The sequence below is a fragment of a genome, unplaced genomic scaffold, assembly GCF_019419815.1.
Source record: "Pyrus x bretschneideri cultivar Hongxiangsu unplaced genomic scaffold, Pyrus_bretschneideri_v1 Contig24, whole genome shotgun sequence".
Lineage (NCBI taxonomy): Eukaryota > Viridiplantae > Streptophyta > Magnoliopsida > Rosales > Rosaceae > Pyrus > Pyrus x bretschneideri.
The window spans coordinates 4,554,266-4,579,385 of NW_025999546.1; the positions used below are offsets into that span (position 1 = coordinate 4,554,266).

Sequence of the window (25,120 nt, forward strand, 5' to 3'; positions counted from 1 at the left end):
TCTCTGATTTGGGCTGTGCTTTTTGCTTCCTTTGATTTTGCATCTGTGTAATTATGTGCTACATGTTTTTTTTTTTTACTTCACAATTTTTTCCATTTAGTATCGATGTACTATATCTTTATGTGATGTTATTTTTATATTTTTCTCTTGAGTATTATAGTTGAACTGTTATTCCAAGTTTACATAATATTCCTTTCCTTCTTTTTTTTATTTTTTTATTTTATTTTTTCTTGTTTGGAGTACTTGTTAAAACGTTGGTCACTATGGTAAATATATACAATCCAAATGTTGAAATTATTATAGACATAGCAGAATTATTAAATGGATGTTTGCATTGATAGTACAAAAAGGCAATGACAACTTAGAATCACTGATTTGTTCAATCTTAATATATTTGTCTTAATAATTTGTACAAAAATGTTAATACAACGTATGAATTGAATAGAGACAAAAAAAAAAAAAATTCATAGTTACACGCAGATGTCGGTCCTATGTTTTCTTGGTTTACTTCCGTTTGATTTTGGACTATATTGATTGAGTTCAATCAGGTTTGATAATTGGCACGTTGTCGTATTGAAATTCGAGCCCGCTGTGATGAATTCATAGATTGTCATCTTTGTCTTTGTTGATTGCTCCTATGATTTTGCCTTTGTTGATTGCTCGTCTGACTGTTGAAAATTGTGAACATTTGTTTGTCCAAAGTCAACTTCTTCATTGCCAACCTACATTGAGAAATTGCTAAACATAATGTATTTTATTTTATTTTATTTTTGAAAAAGAAGAAAAAATAAATCATCTGTACAGAAGAGGAATAATGCAGATAAGGTAACAACCTCTGACATATCGCTTCTATCAATTCCCTCCATACTTGATATGCTGTAGTCCTCTGAAAATCTTAAAACTGAAATTTCAATTTGATGATTCTTAATAAAGGTAAAATTGAAGAAAAATATGAAAACATAGCATTGAAATTCAACAATGAAAAATGAAATGAGGCAACACTGACATTTGAAACATGGTTGACAATTCAAACATGGTGTTAAAAAAATTACAGAGAAGTTAGTTTGCTGCAAAAAGTCCATAAAATTATTTAAAAAATTAATTGAGTGGAAATATGTGATTTCATCATCATCTATTTGTATAAACAATGAAAAAACCAAAACTGAAGAGAAGTGGTTGGATTAATTGGAACACTTAGTCTGCAATTTCATTGATCCTTCTTCCTTATGCGAAGGAAAAATCAGAGTAGTTATAGCTTGAAATTTAAACAAAAGGTTTGGAAAAACCTGGTTTCTATATTTTTCTTCTTTATTTCTGCATTTGGAACTGAAACAAACCCGAGCAAACACTGAAAAGAGAGCCAACAAAATGAAAAAAAGCAAAACTGAAGAGAAGTTGTTGGATTAATTGGAACACTACGTCTGCAATTTCATTGATCCTTCTTCCTATGCAACCAGCTCTCACGACCTGCTAAAAAACAATAACAAAACGAAAGAATTTTTTGAGAGAAATTGAGGCTAAAAATTCATAAATATTGGGAATTTGCATGATTTCGTTTAATTTAGAAATTTTCGTACCTTTCAATTGCATGGTCGACAAAACGCTGAAAGCCTTTGATTCGTGGAGAAAGGAAACAAAATCGATGCTGCACATAGAGGCGAAAAGAAGTTATGATAAAAGGGTGATGCAGTGATATCGTAATTTTGTAACTGAACAAATGCAACGGAGAAGTTATGAAAAAAGGTTGTGTGAGACTGTATGGAAACTGCTATGTAGTTTGAAAACTAAACGTGCTAATCCTGATAATTTTTGCTCCCCACGTTGGTTGTCCTCTCTCCTAAAATGAAGGAGGAGTTATCTGTTTCTTTTTCTTTTTCTATTAATAAATGTTTTTTTATTTTTTTTGTATTCTAACAAAAATGTCCATGAGTTACTCTACACACTCTACATTCACTCCACATCAACCTTGTGTATACCATATTCGTCTGTTGATTTCAAATCCGAAGTCGACGATACTTGCTTTTGCACTGTTAACCCTATCCTATCTTTCTATGGGGCTTGGTTTTTAGAAATGGGGTCAAGACTGAAGTTTTACTTCAAGTCACTTACCCTTCATGCAGTCACCTTTTGCTATTATTTTTGTTGTACCATTTCTATGGTTTCCCGTCTGCGTTTTTGGTGTTTTGCCTTCGTACGTAAGTCTTTGGGCATGACCTTCCTTTTAAATTCTACTTACCGTGAAAATAGAAAAATAAAAAATAAAAAAATAAAATAACTCCACCTGAAGTTTCCATGACATAATCTAAAACACTCTTCTCCAACCGTTTGGAAAGCAAAAGCACGTACATGCTTAATATTGATCACAATGGTGTTGAAATCACTCAAGTATGAAAAATGTAAAGTCTTATCTCATGTGAAGATTAATTAGAGTTTTGTTCTAAAGTAGGCATAAAAAGGTGATGCCTTTAACGGCATTCAAAGTAAATATTAAACATGTTGTGCGATTGTCTACCATCTAACAAATTAATAATGAAATGAAGGAAGTACCTTAGTAATGCAGTAATTCTGTTTGTATCTCTGTTTAAATGCTCCACTAATTCAATGCACCAAAGCCTATTTAACCAAAAAGAAATGAGCAGAATGTAGACAGGAAATTGATATTAGTAATGCAAACCACTAAACGAAACGCATATATACCCACTACTGATTAATAGTCCATGTTTGTAATCCCTATTTAAGCTTGACATGACCAAAACGAATGAGGTTGAGAATTGAGTATAAAAGATTAAGATTGAGAGTTGAAATGTTGTACCGAGTAAGACTCTTTCTCGACCTGACATTATGCTATTGTAACAATTATGCCAGTAGAATGCAAACAGCAAGAGAAGGAGACACCTACCACTGGAGATAACTTTTATTTGAAAACACCTCTTGGAAGTATTTAACCCGCTCTCGCCCGAATGTATTTCTGGCATATTGAAAACAACAGAAAAGAACATTCCTATTAATTTCACTACCTGTAATAATAAAAAATGAAACAGATAACAAATTTTATAACAAATGTTGGTCTGCAGAAGCACCACATAGCAGATACCTTTGAAGTCATCCGCAAGTATTTTCTTCCAACGCTTTGATTTCCATCTCCTGCTCTTGTATAGAGTCTGTAAACATAGTAGTAAAACACACAGTTAAGTGCATTCCATAGCTTGAAGCATAATTTAGTAAAATTTTGTAGCCTTACGATAAAAATCACACATTTCAATCAAATCCCATATCCTGAAAACCTCAAAAAATAAAAAATAAAAAATAAAGATTATATCAACAAATTATGTGAATTGAAAAAGACCAAAGCATATTTAAGATTATACCAACAAATTATATCCACAAATTATGCAATTGGAGTTTCTGGGTAACTTTAAATTCCCCAAAAAGCAATCTAAAATACCAAAATCAGTGACAAACTACAAGGCCAACATAAAAAAAAGCGAAAACTTACGGAAGAGATTCGACTTTGTAGTCCCAATCCTTTTCACGAATCTGCAAGGAAAAAAGAAAATGAAAAGAGTGAAAAATCAAAACTGGACTTGGGGATTTTCCCTGGCTCTATAGATGCCCAATCTCTTTTAAAACACACAATCTCACCCATTGAGTAAGGTAGTCACTATTCCCAAACTAACTGACAGAAAAAAAAAAACCCAGAAAAATACCCTAGTTTTTTAAATTGGAAAGTTGGGTACCTCCGGATGGCACTGAAGGCGACAGGGAGTAGGTGGAGGAGAAAGAATTGCTAATATCACTTCTTGTTTTGGGTAGCAATATCACAAAAACATCAAATTTTGCATCCAAAATATAATCTCCGGGAAGAAAACTGATTCTTTTCCTCCGGGAAGAACGGGTGTGGTTCTTGAGATGAGTCAAAGAGTTCCAATACGTGCAATATCAAAGAATTCCTCCGGGTGTGGTTCTTCTCGCAAGATAGTGGGAAGAAAACTGCTTCTAACGTTTTGTTAATTTAATTTTTTTTATGACAAAATTATCCCTGCTATTTTGTTTCTATTATTTTCAGTCAGTTTTGGATTTTTTTTGTTTGAGACCAAAATTGATTGCTGGCTTTCTAATATTAGAGATTAGAGATTAGAGATAAACCAACCAAATATTCAATTTTGCAATAAGTTGGATTTACAGAATTCAGCTTTTGTAGTTACACTAATCGAACCGGAGTATTGGTGTGGATGGATATATAAAAACAGAGATACATGTTCTGTATGTGAAACCCGAGTTTAACATACTTTAGTTCATTTTTACCAGATTGTTACCTTCTCTCATTAAGAAGATTAACAAAGTCACTTCTCTATTTTCATCAATCTGACCGTCGAAACTGGGCAAACAAATACAAACATGCATTACAATATATAAAATTTGAAAGAAAATATCATTTTTGTCTCCTTCTTCTGTTAAAATTTGAGCACCACAACATAAAATTTGGCAATTATAAGCTTGATTTAAGTTGGGCGATGTGGTTTTAGGCAAATTATGTTGGTTGGGAATGGGTTTTTTTTTTTTTTACACGAATGCAGACATTTTTAAAGTAAACTTCAAAGGTCACATTTATAAATATTGGAACTCTTTGTCCATTTTTCTTTTTTTTTTTATTTCAATTTCATTTCCCTTCTCTGTTGTTTCGAATTAGAGAAAGTCAATAAAAGAGACACAGCTTAACGCAACTATATATTTACACCCCACAATCTTCGAATAAAGTTTCAGCAAGTACGTACCGAAACCTTTTCACAAAAGAAACGGGAAAGGTGTGGCCAAAGGACCTCTGATTGTAAGTTAGAAAAGTAGTAAGGAGAAAAAGATAATTTGAGAAAGTTCTTAGTAAGTAGTGATTAGATTTCCTCTATTTAACTTGGCTATTTATAGGAAGAAATCATGCACGCATATGAGAGGGGAGGTTGCAAAGTACTATGCAGTCCTTGTATCTTGCAGGCTCAGGCCCTGTTTGGCAGATCGGATAAAGGATCGGATAGGATTAGTTATACGGATCCGGGTGTTTGGCGTTCACTCGTACTAAATAAGCACCGGATTAATTTAACCGGTTGGATAGGATAATACGGTATACACCCGCTTAATAAAACCAACCAAAACGTCCGGATTATTTAGTCGGGGAAGAAGAATATGGGAGAGAAAGGGAGGGAGTTTGGGGGGTGTGGCGGAGAGAGCTGGGGAACAATTATTTGGGATTCTTCTATCGTCGGGGAAGAAGAAGGGAGAGAGTGGGAGGGTGTTTGGGGGGTGCGGAGAGACCTGGGAACAAAAAAATGATTTCATTTTTAAATTTTTTTTTTTTTTAAAGTTTGATGCCTCCTATCTAGTATAATATCAAACACAGTATAAATAATACGATCACTAGTCCGATACTGCACCAAACACCCGACTAATTTAGTCAGTACTATCTGGTGGCTATTTATCCTATCCGACATAAATAGTCAGTACAGTCCGAGCTGCCAAACGAGGCCTAGTATTTTTCGGGGTATGATTTTATGAACGGTTCTCTCGCTTCCAACTATTAAGGTTAATATATACTTGCATCTATCCTATGGGATGAATGCACATATTTACCCACGCGGAAAACCTTTTTTTATCGTACAAACCGTTCAATTTCTTAGTTATCACTTAATTCATTCGTACAAAAAATCATTATAATCCATGATTATTTTGTCATTCAAATGTGTTAATGCATGTCCTTCTGGCCCTAATAGGCCCAAAGGAAAGTTAAGGTCTAATGAGCATGGAACGATGAAGCCGAATGCTTTAAGGAGGCCATGGCCTCCACGCGTCTAATCAGGAATCAAGGCTATCACTTCCCCATAAAGTGCTTTCCAAGCACTATAAGGTAAGGTGGCCACTGATAGCTTTAAGGCACAAGGTCTTATGAAAGAGCAGACCTACTTACATGTCAACTCTGAGCCACATGCAAAGGAACAGAGGCCTACTAAGGGACATAAAGGCTAACATGTAGGGCTCTAGGGTACGAGCACCCACCAACTTCAAGGCCGAGCAAGACGCTCGACCTCATCATCCCATGAAAGGATACAAGTGAACCTGCGTAAATGTCACCTCGTTGCCACGTGTCGATAAAAGAATGCATGGACAACTAATAACTAGTTTAATCTGTGCATTTGGCACATTAAATGCAAAGAAAGTTATAGACTTGTGCCAAGAGACTGAAGACTCAGAGAAGGTTTATATAAGGAGAATGAATACTCCTTCAATGAGTTGGACAAAATGAGAGAGAAATTGTACTGTCACATCCCGGCCCAGGGCGGACCACTTCCCAGGCCACTCCACCACCGTAGCACGATATTGTCCGCTTTGGGCCCCGACCACGCCCTCACGGTTTTGTTTCTGGGAACTCACACGAGAACTTCCCGATGGGTCACCCATCCTGGGAATGCTCTCGCGCGCTACTCGCTTAACTTCGGAGTTCCCATGGAACCCGAAGCCAATGAGCTCCCAAAAGGCCTCGTGCTAGGTAGGGATGAGAATATACATTTAAGGATCACTCCCCTGGGCGATGTGGGATGTCACAATCCACCCCCCTTAGGGGCCCGACGTCCTCGTCGGCACACCACGGCCAGGGTTAGGCTCTGATACCAAATGTCACATCCCGGCCCAGGGTGGACCACTTCCCAGGCCGCTCCACCACCGTAGCACGATATTGTCCGCTTTGGGCCCCGACCACGCCCTCACGGTTTTGTTTCTGGGAACTCACACGAGAACTTCCCGATGGGTCACCCATCCTGGGAATGCTCTCGCACGCTACTCGCTTAACTTCGGAGTTCCCATGGAACCCGAAGCCAGTGAGCTCCCAAAAGACCTCGTGCTATGTAGGGATGAGAATATACATTTAAGGATCACTCCCCTGAGCGATGTGGGATGTCACATGTACTCTACTAGGCAAGGGCTACTTGTAGGTTTGTTCTCTATTTATCTAAGAGATTCAGAGGATGTATCCGAGTTTTGAGGATGGAACCGCTCAAATCCTTTGTCTTTTCCTTATTGTTTGAAAGCCCAAGTCCATCAAAGGCAAACACTTGACCAGTTTTACCATTGTTGACCTCACCAATTTTGGGCGTAAACAAAATGTATCAAATAATGACGATTCATCATGATTATATTATTTATAGTATTTACATCATCAATTTGATCTGATTTTGAATGATTGAACGATTTTCCAATTTGAATGACTTTGTGTAGGAAGAATCTCCAAATGAAGATTAAAAACTAAATAATCCCGATTGTAAAATTTGTGCGTTAAAGATATGTTATTCGAATTCACAAAGAGAGTATGTGCATCTAACTCATGTATTATCTACCCAAGAAAAAGAAAAAAGACAAAACAACATTAAAGCCTAAACTTAGTTATTACCAACCAGCAGCATCTGCGTGGTATCAACATAATCAAACAGCGTTGCGTGAAGGAACCGTCATTTTAAATTAAACCTCATGACCTGTCTCTCTGTTAAAAGTCATACGATGGATAGAACAAGCCACGTTCTTTTCAAACCCCAAAATTTTAAAAGTAAATCCAAATTTGCAAATTAAACTCATACGTACTCAAGTGGGAAACCAAAGATAAAGTAGTGGGGGAAAAATACAAGGCCAACGACCAAGAGGGCAAGAACCATGTGTGCATATATAAACCTCGTTCCTTTGTCTTAGGATAACCACAAAGCTCCACTTTGAATTTCCAATGGGGTCCTATAGGGTTTCCAATTATTCATTCGTTTGGTTCATATTGTTTCTGTGTTCTTTTGCTTCCTCTTCTTTTTCATCATCCTTGCACCCTTTGGTTTTCACCTCCAAAGTTGAACACCTTAATCACACAGCAATATCTGAGTTTAGGGTTCTTAACAGAAAATTTCTAGGCGACTGTCCGAATCCGAGCCCTTATCTCCAAATTAGTACTAATTCAAGTGCTTCTGGCCTTGGAGATGAAGAATATGTGAGTGTCAATATTAGTGGCGTCCTGCGTCCTTCCAAATATGATTGGGTCGCCATGATATCACCTTCTCATTCTGAGTAAGAATTCTATACAATTGTGGATTATGTTTTAGAAATTATACACGTTAAATATATCGTCTACTAAGTATTCATGGTGGTTTTAGATAGTTCAGATGTTAACACGTTGTTTATTTACACATGCATGTTGGATATATGCAGTATATCAAGCTGCCTTGCCAATGGAATTCTCTATGCACAAACCGGGGATTTTGGAAAACTTCCTCTTCTCTGCCATTATCCTGTCAAGGTAAACAAATTATCAACCTTTTTCTCTTATGCATATTTTTATACCAAAAAGAAAAAGATAGAAGCTAGGTTTGAATGAGTGAATGGCCAAAAGATTTTTCTTCGTATCGGATTGATATCTGATCGATACCTTGTGATCAATAGCAAAGAATAACCGACTGATTAGAGCCACCAATCACTCTCCTCTTCATATGGCCACATGTTGGAATCCTGTGGAGTTCATTAACTTTTTATCCAATTTTTTCGTGTTCAACTACTACTTCAGAGATTTGAAAGTGAGAATGAGATCTCTGTACGAGAGAAAAGAGCTAAATTTTTTGCTTTAAAAAAAATTATACAACGATATTGGAGATAGTTGATTGCGCTACGTGACAGAATGAATATACCATAGTTTTGTATTAAACTCGTCGTTTACAAGAGTTTTAAAGTAACATGTTCCTTAGTAAAGAGGAACGCCACTACACTATAATGCTAGTGCCTATTCTGCAACAACGCAGGTCCTAACGTGTGGCCCTAATCAGAATTTTATTTTACTTTTTATAACAAGCAATATTGCTACTCTAAGCTAGACGAGTGAGAGATGTGGATTAAACCCAATAGACATTGAATTAAAGAGAAAAACTCCATTCACTAGATCGATCCGCATCTGAATTCACTTCCTTTCTTTATCAAAGTCCAGCTATTGGAGGAATCGATACAGCTGGTTGATCTTTCTAAAGTCTTCCCTACATGCTTCCTCCCTTCCGGATGGTGCTGAAATCCATCACTTGCCCTTTATCAGTTAGGTCGCGAAATAATCGCTTTTCGGATCAAGCGCACGTTTTCATTTGACAAACAATGTTACTTTTTTCGGTGTCTATTTAATGTTGAATTTTGTGTTTCTAGGTAGTAAGCAAAATATTAAATTCGAACGAACAAAAGCCATTTTTAGGTAGCAACCGAAATCACATTAAATTCGAATGAACAAATGCCGAACAAATGCCGAACAAATGCCGAACAAATAAAAGTCAAAACCGAGGGCCACATATGGTGATGAAAGAAGCATGGGACAGCCAAGGCCAAATAATTGTCTTTAAGGTGGAACTTTACGTTACTAACAAAGTGGCGTTAAGAACCCATAACGTTCACGTAGAAAGCAACGCTGTGGCTTTTGCTTTGACGTCGGGACAACTTAGCTGATGCCGCGTAATTCCATCGGCCAAGGGTTTATCCCCTTTGCCTTTGTCAAGGCATTTTGTGGACGGCTTTTGGTTTTTTTGTCCTAACTCATTTTCTAATTTTCAAGTTTTGATATTCATATTAATTTTGAATGGTGAGATGTGTTACGTGAGGCCGTATATTTATCATATGTTTTTTTTTTTGTCGATTTATGTCATACGTTAAATGGTTCTACTTTTAATTGCACCGAGACCTTTTGCATAAAAATTCCACACTTATTGATTGCACGGGTGATTAAGCGAGGACAATATTGATGCTATTAGTGATGGACTACAACTCATTCTACCACTTCAAATAACATATATTCACCATAAAAATTTCATAATCAAAATCATTCAATTTTTTAATTCATTTGAAAACCATCCTTATAAAAAAATCATTTGAATCGTAATTGTCAACGACTTGTCATCAATATGTTCTAAAAAAATTAACATAAACATTGACCTTTAATTGAAATTTTTAAAATTTTTGTAGGCAGCATACATGAGCAATGATCCTGACTATCTCAGCTGCAAGAAGAAGGAATGCAAAAAGTATCAGAATGGTCGATGCGTGGTGTCCACTTGTGGTGGTTCATTATCATTTCATGTTATCAACATCAGAACCGACATTGAATTTGTGTTGTTTTCCGGTGGATTTGAGGCACCTTGCATTCTCAAGAAGTCAAACCCTCTGAAATTTACCAATCCGAACAAGCCATTATACGGACATCTCTCAAGCATCGATTCAACTGGTACATCGGTAATTAACCCGCTTCCAACTGTCAATTAATTTCACCTATTATTCTTTAGTACACGTGATTTTCTACAGTAATTTACATTAAGGGGAGGGCTTGAACTCAGAATCCAATAAGTTGAAGAGGAAGACCCTAACCACTAGAACAATTTACCACTTAATTAGTTCTGTACATGAGGACCTAATTTCTGCTTAAACTTATGGGGTAATGTTAGGCATAATGTTATATATCTTTCTAGATATGTTTCATACTCTATATTGCTACGAATCATTATTCACTTATGATGCAGATGAGAGTAACATGGGTTAGTGGGCACAAGGAACCTCAGCAAGTGCAATATGGCAACGGGGAAAAGCAGACATCAGGAGTTACTACATTTTCACAAGACGATATGAAAAGTGAGTTCCTCATCTCCTACTTGCATGCATACAGATCGATGTGTTTTGCTGTACACATACCAGTATGACATTAACAGAATTGTAATCAATATACATGAAACCTACAAATTGTGTATACGAATTTAGTTGTATAAGTTGAAGGATCAATGGTGGTAATTTTCTCAAAATCCTCGGTCACGCTGTAACTCACTCCAGACAGGCCTGATTTGGGTTTCACTCCGAAAGTCTTCTTAATCTGTTTGTTTTCATGTTTGTGTCCCCTTTATAATTGATAGGTTCAGCTCTACCAAGTCCAGCCAAGGACTTCGGCTGGCATGATCCAGGTTTCATTCATACAGCAGTAATGAGAGGACTTAAGCCTTCATCTAGTTTCTCTTATAGATATGGAAGGTATGAATCATTATGATCTAGTTTTAACCTTATAACGAATATTTGGTAAAAGAAAAAGAAGAAACAATGTTCCAAAATATTTGATGAAAGAGAATATGGTGTATGATGACAATGATCAATAAGAATTTTGTTATTAACAAAAAAGCCTTTCATCTTTTTTCAAATTCATGAACCAAAGTGACCTTATTGTGGAGATGGACAAAAATGCAGCGATTCAGTTGGTTGGAGTGATCAAATCCAATTCCGGACTCCACCAGCAGGAGGATCTGATGAACTCAAATTTCTTGCATTTGGCGACATGGGAAAGGCTCCTCGGGATTCTTCAACGATGCATTACATTCAGGTATGATCGATGCATTAGTTTCTGCCAATTACTCAAGTTTCTGGCACATGTTTGTACCTTGAAGGAAAAGTAAAGGCTAACGACAATTTCAATCTTGTTGCATGAATATATATATAGCCAGGATCTCTTTCAGTGATTCAAGCCGTGGCCAGTGAAATAAATTCCGGGAATGTAGACTCTATCTTCCACATTGGAGACATTAGCTATGCCACAGGATTTTTAGTTGAATGGGATCTTTTCCTTCAACAAATCAGTCCGGTCGCTTCTCGAGTTTCTTACATGACAGCAATAGGAAACCATGAGAGGTATGCACTTTTATTTTTGCCAATATTTTTTATACGCTACGGATACTGGAGACGATTTCATTAACTCGGTTAATGTTACCTCACTAGATATTTGGCATGCTTTGTTGTCAAACTCTCAATCCAGCGCACACATTCAAACAAACGACTCACTTTTTTTTTGGTTGAGATTCCCTGGCTACAAACGTAACATCTTGCCCTTTATTAAAGTTTCCATTAAGTACACGTTGCACCCTTACTGTTTTGAGTTTTTAACGGATTCCATATGGACAAAAACTATGATTTTCTTTTTTAAATAAATACTTCATAACCTTTTGAATGTAAGGAGAGATGAAAAATGCTCACATAGCATTACTCTAGGGTTTATGTGAGGAGAAAGTATAGCCAATAACTTGATAATCAGGAGGACTTAGGGACCAATATTGTTGTTACAGACTTACAGTATTGTTGATTTCGCCATTTTTTTTTTAAATGTAAATGACCAAACTGGTTCCCATGTTTTGCTTTGCTATGTGGGATTCATAACGTGTATGCGTTATACGTATAATTTGCAGGGACTATATAGACACTGGATCAGTTTATATTTTACCAGACTCAGGTGGAGAATCTGGAGTTCCTTATGAGACTTACTTTCCTATGCCAACCTCAGCAAAGGATAAGCCATGGTATTCCATAGAACAAGCAAGTGTTCACATTACGGTGATTTCAACAGAGCATGACTGGTCCACAAATTCCGAGCAGGTAAAGATGAATCAGCACTTCTGCATTTGCTTAATCGTATCATTAATTCAAGCAACTATACTCTCAGCTTATTCAATCCTTTTATCTTACGCACTATATATTATAGTATCAATGGATGAGAAAGGACATGGCTTCAGTTGATCGATCGAAAACTCCTTGGTTGATTTTTATGGGGTAAGTTAACTAAGAGACCTTCAAGTTTATGTTGTTTTGTAGTCTACTAATTTTAACGTACACATTCGAAAATCAAGTGTTCCAGTAATTAACTCTCTCTTTCACTCTTTTTATGTTGTAGTAAATATAATGCATGTAACTTTTTAAACTGCAGGCATAGACCCATGTATTCCTCCTCACCTGGATTCCTCAATGTTGATAAAATATTTGTCGACGAAGTGGAACCATTACTGCTCGAGAGCAAAGTAACATCCCTTCACCAGCTTGTTATTGATTATATATTTCCAGCTAGTTAGTTCCATTCTGACATACATTGCCTGTTGGAAATTTGAACTGAAGGTTGATTTAGTCCTATTTGGTCATGTTCATAACTACGAGCGAACTTGTGCGGTTTATAAGAGTGAATGCAAAGGATTGCCTCAAAAAGATGAAAATGGGATTGACACATATGATCATAGCAACTACAGTGCCCCAGTGCACGCTGTAATTGGTATGGCTGGCTTTACCTTGGACGGGTTCTCAAGTGGTGTAAGTCTCTCTCTCTCTCTCTCTCTCTCTCTCTCTCTCTCTCTCTCTCTCTCTCTGCTTACACACACACAGGATTTTTGTACCACTCTTTACATGGAATTGGAATCTGATCAAACAGGTTAATAATCCTTGGAGTTTATCCAAGATTTCTGAATTTGGTTATCTAAGAGGACATGCGACAAAGAAAGAGATGAAATTAGAGGTCAGTAAATATGCAAGTTTGAGACTGAAACTTTGAACAAATCTCACTGTGGCAGACTTGTATGTTCACTAAATTGCTTTCATGTTTCCAGCTTGTGAATGCAGATACAAGAAAGGTTGAAGACAGATTCCACATTACAAAATAGCAAGGTCATTTAATAGGAAGATTTATGCCCAATGTATATAAGTTGAACAAGATGAAGAGGAGAGTGCCAGGTCATCATGTCCGGAGAAAGTTGTTTCGAAATGTCACTTAGTATTTTTAGTACAGATTATAAGGTTAATGTATTGCAAAAATATTGTCATCTAAGATAAAAGATAGTTTAAACATCTACAGATAATGTACTTAAACAATGATCTCTTCCTTTTTCGGAATCATTCAATAAGATTAATGGCAACTCTTAAATCTAAAAATCTCCGATACAACTATGTATCACACCCCGATCACTACTCCTCCTACCAATAACCTCAGCTCTCATGTCCTCCTCCTCCTCCTCCAAGACTTCTGTTGCTGCTGCAGCAAGGTTTTTTCCTCCACCGTGTCCCAATCTTGGGGCTCTTTCTCGCTGTTTGGGTCTTTGTCATCATAAACTCCTTGAGGCAAAAAAAGCACCATGGCTTGCCTGTTTGGCCCGTGTTTGGCATGTTCCTCTCTCGGTCTCTGGCACTACTCCAAACTAAGCCATACGAGTTACTCTCCGAAGTTCTTTGCCACCAAAATGGAATGATTAGATTCAAAGGGCCTTGGTGTAGCAGCCTCTTTGGCGCCATCACTTGCGACCCTCCTAACTTGGAGTACCGTCAAGTCCAAGTTCTCCAATTTTTTCAAAGGCCCTTATTTCGAAGACACCGTTTGAGATCTTCTCGGGGATGGCATATTCAGCACAGACAGCGATAAGTGGCAGCGCCAAAGGAAGACGGCTAGCTTTCAGTTCCACTCAGCCAAGTTCCAGAAACTGACAGTGGATTCATTGTTTGAGCTGGTTCACGCTCGGCTGTTACCTGTTTTAGAGGACTCCATCAAACACTTGGCCCCAATCGACCTCCAAGACGTTCTTATGAGGTTGACTTTTGACAATGTTTGCATGATCACATTTGTGGTCGATCCCGGTTGCTTGCAGCCAGGTGTACCCAAAATACCATTTGCTTAGGCTTTGAGGAGGCGACAGAAGGAACGTTGATACGCTTTTGTGGCCCCATGTGCGTGTGGAAGGCCATAACGTACTTCAAATTGGGCGCAGAGAGGAAGCTTATTCAGATGTCCATAATATAGGAGTGCATGAATTCGCAGACAATGTCATCCGGTCATTAACGAAAGAGAGCCAACGCCAAGCTTTTCGATGGCCAAGTCATCTTGATCGATCGGTATTCAATCACTGGAGTCAACACTAATTTTTTCGAAGGCTCAATTGTTCAGTCAATATTCTTAATGGAGCTAGTGCAACTTTTCAAAAGTCCAACTTAAAGAAGCAGATTTGAGCACAGTAACTCAGGTTCAACTTGTGTTGAAAAAATAGTTTGCTCTCATTCCATGATAAACTTTTTTAGGCTTTGCATGTTCTATCACCAACATCGCCAATATTGTCCCAACTATTAGGGATGGAATCTCCAATATATAAGTTGTATATTATTTTGCCATATGTCCGATGTGAGATTCTATTGTCCAACACTTAGTACCAATAATCTAGTGTAGTATTCTTCTTCAATAATAATTGAGAGTTCTTAGATTCTATTCTTGTGAATGACGAGTTCAATATTATTTACTAACATAAAATAAAATGAAATTTAACATCATGGGATTGCTCTCGCACGCTACTCGCTTAACTTCGGAGTTCCTATGGAATCCGAAGCCAATGAGCTCCCAAAAGGCCTCGTGCTAGGTAGGGATGAGAATATACATATAAGGATCACTCCCCTGGGCGATGTGGGATGTCACAATCCACCCCCCTTAGGGGCCCGACGTCCTTGTCGGCACACCACGGCCATGGTTAGGCTCTGATACCAAATTGTCACATCCCGCCCCGAGGCGGATCACTTCCCGGGCCCACTCCACCACCGTAGCACGACATTGTCCGCTTTGGGCTTACCATTCCCTCACGATTTTGTTTTTGGGAACTCACGAGCAACTTCCCAGTGGGTCACCCATCATGGGATTGCTCTAGCCCCATTCTCACTTAACTTTGGAGTTCCAAACAGAACCCGAAGCCAGTGAGCTCCCAAAAGGCCTCGTGCTAGGTAGGGATGGGAATATACATATAAGGATCACTCCCTTGGGCGATGTGGGATGTCAAGGTTCTTTTCTTGTTCATACGAAAAAAAATTAAAATAGGGTTGTTTTATTCACACCCATATTTTGTTGACTACATCCCAAATACTTAATAAACCCCACTTTTACTTTTTGAACTAAAATTTATCTTAATACACCCCACATTTTTTTCAATACTACCCTCACACCCAACATACACAATAATAAGACACCTAACGCTCAAACTCTTTGCCAACATCTGGGTTTATGTCAATTGAGTGTTTAGTTTTCTATCAATTAGGGATTTTAAATTTCGTATTTGAAGAAATTGGATCAAAAGCATGCAAACCAAGTTCTGCAAAAAATAGATAAAGCCTTTGCAATCTTAGCAAGTGAATTCAAAAGGTTGTTCAAGAGAATTTCGAAGTGTCCATCATCAATTCATAATCAAGCCATCACATTGAAGACTATTACTTCTATTGGCTAGAGTAAGGAGAAATAATGTGAGGAATAGGACAAGTTGTCATAAGTTGCTTCATGAGGTTTTCAATATTTGTTTTCTGTATATGCCCAATAGGCAACAGCAAACTCCACCATATCAGAAGTAAACCTGTTCAATTTTCTCTGAAGAGATTTTAGCCAATCGAATGAAATATTATAAACACAAATTGATATGTGATAAATGACATTGCAATGAATTGTATCATTGACTCCAATAGCAGGTGAGAAGTGGCTTCGAGAGCTGGAAGAAAATAATATACACTAAAAATGATTTTGAGGTGTATTCATAATCTTATGGGGTCTAAATAGTCTTTTTGCATTAAAGTGTATAAGTAATATTTTATGAGAGGTGCATTCAATAGTATTTGGGGATGCTAATAGAAAAACCCTTAAAATATTATAAGTGTAGCAACTAGCCGTGCAAGTTGGAATGGTATTTCTAATTCTAATAGTAATAGTTAAGTTTTCGAATCCAAACTCAAAAATTTCGAATTCGAATAGTGTTTGAAAAATTGTTATGAAAATTAAAATGCATTTAGAGATTCCGAAAATTCTGAACTTATTTCAATAATTTTTTTTTTTTGAAATATTTTGATTTTTTTATAGTTATTTACTCAAATTATGTATTTTGTAATCAACATAGTATTTTATTGTTAGTGTTGGATACCTTATGTTCATTGTAACAATTTAAACATATATACATACACACACACACACACACACACATATATATATATATATATTAAATAGGATAAGCACACTAGTATACCAATTTTTTTTTTTTTAACAAACAATATTATTTACATTAATGGAAGGAGGTGTGCTTAAACTCTCAATAGACTAGCAATAATGTGGTCCAAATTCACCTTTAGAGAGAATGAATATAAGATATCTCACTTACAAGAAGAATACCACTATACCGTAGTAAAAATTATTTGTACCAAAAAGTTAATTGAATTTACATGTAAGTATATTATTAAAAAAAATATTATATTTTATGTACCAAAAAAGTTCGAGAGTATTAAAAAACCCATAAAATTTATGAATTTTTAAACTATATTTTAAAATATTCGAGACTACTTCGATTAAGAAGATTCTTAAAATTTTCAATTTCAAAATTGTGATTCAATCTGAATTAATTTTGAAATATCAAAATAAAAGTTAAAAATATTCCTACCCAAAGGTTCCGTTCAAAAAAAAAAGAACGATTAAAATTTTTTTAGTGTGATTTCACACAAAATGATATACCATATATCGTTATATAAATTATGTATGTTAAAAAATTAATAATTTAAAATATAAAATTTCTCATCAGTATAAAAACAAAAACACATGATGTCACAACTAAAAATTTCTCAAGGAAGCATGCTTTCACCCCGCCGAGTCAAGTCAACATTTGAAAAACAAAAAGCTTTGCAACAGCGCTGAGTTATTCTTCATTCTCTGAGAAATTCGGAATCCATTTTCTTCTCAATCTTTCAACTTCCCATCCATCGGAAGATTGAAATCCATGGCGATGGACGTTGTGGGCGGCGCTCTTCTCTCTTCCTTTCTCTCCGTCTTGTTTGATAGGCTGGCCTCCCGTCCCGTCGTCGACTTCATCCGCGGACAGAAGATCACCAGCGGACTGCTCAGGAAGTTGAGGATTAAGCTGCTTTCAGTTAATTCTGTGCTCAATGACGCGGAGGAGAAGCAATTCAACAACCCAGCTGTGAGGGAGTGGCTCGACGAACTCAAAGATGCTCTTTATGCTGCAGACGACCTGCTGGATGAGATCAAGACTGAAGCTCTGCGGCGAAAGCTCGAAGGCGATGAATCCGAAAGCAGCAGCAGCAAAAGTCAGGTAGGGATCTCCAGTTCCACTTGGATTGACGAATTTGACAAAACAATGGAACCCAAGATTGTTGAAATGCTTGGGAGGTTAGAATTTATTGTAAATGAGAAAGATGTGCTTGGTTTGAACGAGGGTGTTCCCAATCGGCGACCACAATCAAGATTATCTGCCACTTCTTTGGTGGAAGAGGACGGTGTGTACGGTAGGGATGAGGACAAGGAGGCCATTGTGAAGCTATTGCTATCCGATGATGCGAATGGCAATAAGTTGAGTGTGATTCCGGTTGTGGGAATGGGTGGCATCGGAAAGACCACCCTTTCGCAGCTTGTATACAACGATGCTAGAGTGAAGCAACATTTTGACTTGCAGGCATGGGTTTATGTTTCAGAAGAATTTGATGTTGTTAGAATAACTCAAATTATTTATGGGTCAGTCATTTCACAAACTTGTAGTATCACGGACTTGAATCTACTTCAAGTTAAACTCAAGGAGGCTTTGACGGGAAAGAAATGTTTCTTTGTTCATGATGATGTGTGGAACGAGAATTATATTCACTGGGATGCATTGCGGTGTTCTTTTGAGTCTGTCGCACACGGAAGTAAGATCATTGTGACTACACGTAACCAACGTGTTGCATCAATGATGGGTACTGTCACAGCTTACCATCTAAACCAAATATCTGAAAAAGATTGCGGGTTGTTATTTTCCAAGCATGCCTTCGGCAGGATAAACTCAGCTGTGCATCCAACTCTAGAAGAAATCAGTAGCGGAATAATTAAGAAGTGTAAAGGTCTTCCATTAGCTGCAAAGTCTCTTGGGGGTTTGTTGCGCTGTAAACAAAGTTACGAGGAGTGGGATGAAATATTGAAGAGTGAAATATGGGACTTGCAAGATGAGTATACTATTCTTCCAGCTTTGAGATTAAGTTATCATCATCTTCCTTCTCATCTAAAACGATGTTTCTCCTATTGTTCGATTTTCCCCAAAGGTTACAAATTCGGAAAATCAGAATTAGTTTTGTTGTGGATGGCTGAAGGTTTTTTGTCACCCCAAAGAAAGAAAATGATGGAAGACGTTGGAGTGATGTACTTTGATGATTTAATATCGAGGTCATTTTTTCAGCATTCAGGTGATGACCAATCACTTTTTACCATGCACGACCTTATCAATGATTTAGCAAAGTTTGTATCAAGAGAATTTTGTTTTAGGTTGGATGATAGTGACTCATTCAATAATGTTTCAAGCAAGACTCGTCATTTCTCATACACTCAGAATAGCCCCTTTCTCGAAGGACTTGGTGTAGGTGTTCATGCGACTGCAAAGGAGGAGATTTCTGGTTTTGATAAATTTGAAGCTTTATGCGAAGCCAAGTATTTGCGCACCTTCCTAGCAATAAAACCTGGACCATTATGGAATATTTTCTGTTTCAACAAGGTACCTCATGATCTCTTACGAACACTGTATTGTTTGAGAGTGCTCTCTTTATCTCATTGTAACAACAAGGAGTTGCCTTATTGGATTGGCAATTTGAAACACCTAAGGTATATAGACTTGTCATACAGTAGATTTGAAAAGTTACCTGAAACGATATGTACTTTGTATAATCTACAAACGTTGCTCTTGTTCAATTGTGATGAACTTGCTCAGTTGCCGATCAACTTGGGGAGACTCATCAACTTGCGCCATCTTGATGTTAGAAGCACCAATCTAAAAGAGATGCCACCACATATGGATAAGTTGAAGGATCTCCACACATTGAGTGACTTTGTTGTTGGCAAACAAGCTGCACCTAGCATTGTAGTGTTGAAAGAGCTTCAGTTAGTAGGTACACTTGCTATTTCAGGGCTTCATAATATTGTGACTTCTGAGGATGCTTTTGTAGCCAATATGAGAAATAAGCACCTTGACGGACTAGCTTTGATATGGGGAGCTGAGACCGATGATTCACAAAAAGATAGAGAGGTGCTTAATAATCTCCAGCCTCATACTACACCTGAAAGCCCTGAGTCTTAAGTTTTATGGGGGTACAAGATTTCCGGATTGGTTAGGGGATCATTCTTTTTCTAATTTGGTTTCTCTTCAACTCGAAGATTGTAAACATTGTTGCTCCTTGCCACCACTGGGGCAGCTACCCTCCCTTGTCACGCTTTATGTTTGTGGGTTAAATGAAGTAGAGACGATAGGGCCTGAGTTTTATGGTAATATTGTTATGCCATTTAGATCTCTATCAGTTTTATTCTTCAGAGATATGTTGGGGTGGCAAGAGTGGTCTCATTTCGGAAGTAGCCAAGAAGGTGGAGCTTTTCCTCATCTTTGTCAGCTCTATCTGACAAATTGTCCCAAGCTAACAGAGAAATTACCTGAGTATCTTCCATCCTTGACTACACTTGAGATAAGGAGATGCGAGCAACTTCTGGGTTCACTTCCAAGAACTGGGGCCATTTTGGAGATTCCTTCTGTGAAAGACAACCTTTGTCTTGAAGAGAAAACTAGCGGTATTAACTCATCTCTTACTCCATTTCCTTGTGACGGTCTGGCCAATGCTTTAAGAGTTCTTAAAATAAAAAATTGTTGGAACTTATCTCCATTAAATCACTGCTATGCATTCCTTCAAACATTGAAGATAAAGAGTAGCTGTGATTCAACCAAGTCTATCCTGCTGGACTACTTCCCAAAGGTTAAGGAGCTCAAATTATATGACTGTAGGAATCTGGAATCCCTTACTTATTCCCAGGATTCTGAAAGCCCTACAATCCTGTCCCTCAGTTCCTTGAGAATATTTAATTGCCCAAATTTTGTATCTTTTCCCAATGGAGGACTGTACGCCCCCAACTTGATAGTGCTTAATATATCTGAATGCGATAAATTGAGGTCGTTGCCAGAACATATGTGCACTAGTCTCTCATCTCTTCAGGCTGTAATCCTAGAGTATTGTTCTGAACTAGAGTCATTTCCTGAAGGGGGACTGCCTTCAAATTTGGATATGCTGCGTATCTTTGGATCCAAAAAACTCATTGCCAACCGCATGCACTGGGGTCTGGATAGGCTCATCTGTCTCAGATACTTGGCTTTCAGCTTTGACGAATGTGAAGACGTTGTATCATTTCCGGAGGAGGGGCTTCTGCCTACCATTTTGACTACTCTCTGCATCTTCAATAGTCCAAATCTTAAGATCCTGGACTCTAAGGGTTTTCAAAACCTCACCGCTCTTCAACATTTGTTCATTGATGAGTGTAATGAGCTCGAATGCTTGCCAGAAGGCCTTCCCACTTCTCTTTCTCATTTGGATATCAATAAATGTCCTTTGCTGACACAAAGGTGCCAGAAAGAGATAGGGGAAGATTGGCTCAAGATTTCTCACATCACTCGTGTAACCGTTGATGGGCTCGATTTCATAAACTGATCGACTCTCTCTCAGGTACTTCTTGCACTAATACGATTTTTGAAGTTTATGAATGGTTCAATATTAGTAGGGAATCTGAAAATTGTTAGTTCTTGTCACTTATTCACTTTCAACTATTTATGCAATCTATAACTACCTGATGTTTAATTACTAGTGGATTTAACTTCATCCTTCAGTCCATTAATGCTATGTTCCTGTCAACTACTTCCTCATTTTTAGTTGTGAGTTGTTCCTTCGGATATTAATTTGTCACTTGTTTATGTTCCTTTATGTGTCAATCCAAATTTAAAATTATTTATTATGTTGCTTTGCTTGAAATTCAATGACTATAACATGAACAAACTGTTAGTTGTTTATCCTATGCCTCACATATGCTTACTACTTCTTAGAGGAAGTCTGCTGTACACAGGATTCATCATCGAAAAATCTTGGTTCTTTATCTTATTTTCAATTTTGATCAGGTTTAATTTTAACGGTTAGGAATTCTAGTTCTTATTTTAGAGGTCCGTATACATTTCATGTTTTTCTTACACCCATAAAATGTCTTTAAATAAGGCAAGAACTTAAAAAGAAAGAGGATTTAACCATGTGAGCCATAATTTCCAAAACATATCTTAATGTTCAGATGGATTACCAAGTATTCTGATGTAAGTATAATTTGGTTTATGAATTTTTGTTTCTCGTGATGTTAAGAAAACATGCTAAACAGAACACCAACCTAAAAAATTGCTGTTGATCACTCGTCAGAGTAATTCGACCACAGATAGATGGGACCAAGATTATACTAGGACACTGTAATACTGTTATGCTTCATGTTTTCTTTTAGCACTTGGGAATCTTGTAGAGGACTAACTGGCATTTCCCTATTACCCTAGAAGACTTCTGCATTCTTGACTAGGACACTGAGGAGAAACTTTTACTCCAGGTTGTTTAAACTTTAATGTGACTTTTTTGGTCTATTTGTATGCACTGATATATACTTGTTTCCTTTAATGGCCGTTTCCCTGTACATGGAACAAATTCATTGTCGTGTCTTTCTAGTGTTTCTTAGGTATGCCCATGTTGGAACTTTAGCAGATACCTAATTCAATGTTGGAAAAAAGGATATTGCTAGACAATCGAACTTTTCTTTCAACTTTATCTTCCCAACTTAGGAGGAATTCTGACATTGGAGTGTACAAATTACTAAGTGTTTTGATGCAATGGTGCTGGTGAATATCATTTGCCACCTAAGTTGGTAAAGAAAATTCAGGAGAAATATTCGGATGTTTTTACTTACCCCTCTAACTGCTAAACTTTATCCGGATGTTTGTTCTGTTAATTATGTTTGACTGTGGTTCCGTTATTGCTGGCAAGAAGTTCAGCTACTATTGTGGAAGAGGATGTGTAGTCGCAATTCTCTTATGCTCTTGTTGTCATTGCTAGTATCGTTGGCAAAAGAATGTGTATCTGGTTTTTACTACAAGAAACAAGTTCTTTTTTCCCTTACCGAACAACATGCATCAGAAATCATCCACATCATGCACTTGTCAATTTTTCTTAGGGCGTTCAAACCTGGTACCTCTATATAGTTGGGTGAGGGAAAAGTTTGCATACATGCTAGCGATTGGACAGAGTTCGATGTAGTTCTCAACCTAGGATTACCAAAATTTCCGTTCGCAATCTTCCGGATTTCTTTTCCCATGTAGTAATTCAAAATTCCTGCACTTGTATTTGTGTGATACTGGTTTCACCTTAGATTGATTGATTTCTATTTTAGTCAACATCGACGGAGAATTTATAGTAAACCAAAACTGTAAACGGTAAATACACAACTGCAAAACTCTGTAGGCTCATATATGTCAAAGTTTGTTATTAGTTAATGTCAAGTCTCCCTATAATTTTGTGATCGCTGTTCACTGATCAGGGTTACTCATTCTCAGGGTTATTTTCGCTCTATGCCTTCAGAAGCCTCGGTGTGCTGGCATTTGTTTCTTGATCTCGATTCAACACAGAAGTGTGTTTGTCTTGATTGCAGATGCTTCTCCTCAGGGGCATCACCTGCGTATTCCCTTAGGTATATTTCTAGTCTGCACTCATTTCCTTTAGTTTTCTTCACTTGTTCGAAGACACAAACAGTTTCTGTGAAAGGTTGTTCGCAATCGCAAATTTGACGGGTGTCATTGTTTTTCAGTTTCTGAAAGCGGATACAAGAAAAGTTTTGACTGCAGCTTCCATATTACAAAACCAATGGTCGTACAGATGATCGAACGCAGAAAACAGAGAAGAGTATGCGGAATGTCACGTAATGTTTTACTTTAAACGAGATTAACAACGATTTGTCTTCGTTATTTGCATGATATTACCATAATCTGTTAAACCATTGTTCAATTATTTTCCTCATGGCCATTGAATCCAGTTGATACACAAACACATTTAATCACATGTTCAGCAGACTAGCTAACAATGTTGTCCATCTTATTTACATATATGAGTAAGGATTTATGTAGAACTTTTCGCCATAATGTCACTATCCTCGTCCTCAAAACGAATTAGCGATCTATTAGGTTATAATTAGCGAGCCAATGAGATGATTAATACTAGTACGAGTGATTAAGCACTGATACAAAGTGATTATTACCAACGGATTGCTAGGAAATCCTATTAAGGTTTGGAATATTAACCAAGGTTTAGGGTCGATTTTGCATTGCTGAAATTATTTTAAAATCAGCTTTTTAAAAAAAAATAAAAAATAAAAAATAAAAAAACTGGGGCTAAAATTGTGTTAGGTGAATGAAAAAAAAAGAAGAAGAAGTGTTTTTTGTCAAAATCATGGATTCAAAACAGCATAAAGCAGAAGTAGTTCCACCTTGCATTTGGAAACGTGTTTTTTTTTTTCATGGCACAGCAACCCTAAACTAGCCTTTAATGAATTTTACCAGTATAAGCAAAATTAAAGCTACGTGAATTACACATAATACCATTCATTAATGCAACCTAATGATTAGAAATATATAGAATAACTCGTACTAGCACGCCTGAAGATATTCAACAATAAGAAGCTGCCTTTAAATTCTGATAATCCGAGTTAATTCTCTACAATGTTTGCTTTGTATTGCACCTTAATACATGTTACATGGTAGGTTCGATGATACTTCTATTTGCTTAATATTGTGTATGTTAAGAGTGGCTGCCTAACTTTCTGAATAGTTTATGAGTACTCATTGAACCTTAAACAAAACTACCTTCCCAACATAATCATTCGGCTATTTATGTTTGTTCATATTATTATAATTATACACACTTTTTGCCTCTCTCTTTTCTTTCATGTTTTTTAATCGTACCTTTTCCTGGTGACTTCTCCCCCAATTTCTTGGGAAACACATTGTTCCATGTGAAACTTCTAAACGTTAATTATGCTTTTGCTTTGTGAGAGAGAGAGCGCTTTTAAATTGACATTGACATCACACTGTCTAGAGTTTTAGGATCTAACAATTCAGACTATTCAAATTCAATCTGTTGATCTTCATTAACTTATTTTGCTAGCATACTTTACATAAACTAAGAGTTTTGATTTTTTTTTCACACAAACTAAGAGACCGAAATTTCTTAAGCTCTGGACACTAAAGTCTATAAAGTATCCAAATTCAATTGACATGTTCATGTTATTATAAATCAAAAGGTAAGAGCTTGAACCGACCATTTTATATGAAAGCGTTTAATATTTGGGCAATGAAAAAGTAGTAATATTTTGGGTATATATTAGGGTCAATCATCAGAGCTGGGTGGTGGTCCAATATATTAAACCTAACGG

The 25,120-nt window shown here is 37.0% G+C and overlaps 3 protein-coding genes and 1 long non-coding RNA gene across 4 annotated transcripts; 3 read left to right on the forward strand and 1 right to left on the reverse strand.

The window, feature by feature from the left end:
- Positions 1 to 1,696: 1,696 nt before the first annotated feature.
- On the reverse strand, positions 1,697 to 3,957 carry LOC103957641. Its single transcript, XR_007259227.1, has 4 exons — positions 3,738 to 3,957; positions 3,497 to 3,537; positions 3,095 to 3,161; positions 1,697 to 2,968 (listed from the first exon to the last, which is right to left on the reverse strand). It is a non-coding gene; the product is annotated as an uncharacterized LOC103957641 (long non-coding RNA).
- A 3,729-nt stretch (positions 3,958 to 7,686) lies between these two features.
- On the forward strand, positions 7,687 to 13,758 carry LOC103957639 (probable inactive purple acid phosphatase 27). The gene is made up of 13 exons (XM_009369823.3): positions 7,687 to 8,085; positions 8,227 to 8,314; positions 10,006 to 10,272; positions 10,557 to 10,665; positions 10,941 to 11,055; positions 11,266 to 11,398; positions 11,516 to 11,703; positions 12,255 to 12,441; positions 12,548 to 12,615; positions 12,770 to 12,860; positions 12,955 to 13,143; positions 13,262 to 13,345; positions 13,437 to 13,758. The coding sequence occupies exons 1-13, from the start codon at positions 7,757 to 7,759 to the stop codon at positions 13,488 to 13,490; spliced, it is 1,902 nt and encodes a 633-aa protein (XP_009368098.2). The 5' UTR covers positions 7,687 to 7,756; the 3' UTR covers positions 13,491 to 13,758.
- Positions 13,759 to 17,457: 3,699 nt separating this feature from the next.
- Positions 17,458 to 23,749, forward strand: LOC103957638 (putative disease resistance RPP13-like protein 1). The gene is made up of 3 exons (XM_018649955.2): positions 17,458 to 21,342; positions 23,250 to 23,383; positions 23,501 to 23,749. Exon 1 carries the CDS (start codon positions 17,601 to 17,603, stop codon positions 19,935 to 19,937), a length of 2,337 nt encoding a protein of 778 aa, XP_018505471.2. The 5' UTR covers positions 17,458 to 17,600; the 3' UTR covers positions 19,938 to 21,342; positions 23,250 to 23,383; positions 23,501 to 23,749.
- LOC125478373 (putative disease resistance protein At3g14460) lies at positions 20,173 to 21,327 on the forward strand. Its single transcript, XM_048586526.1, has one exon. It carries the CDS (start codon positions 20,173 to 20,175, stop codon positions 21,325 to 21,327), a length of 1,155 nt encoding a protein of 384 aa, XP_048442483.1.
- Positions 23,750 to 25,120: the final 1,371 nt, after the last annotated feature.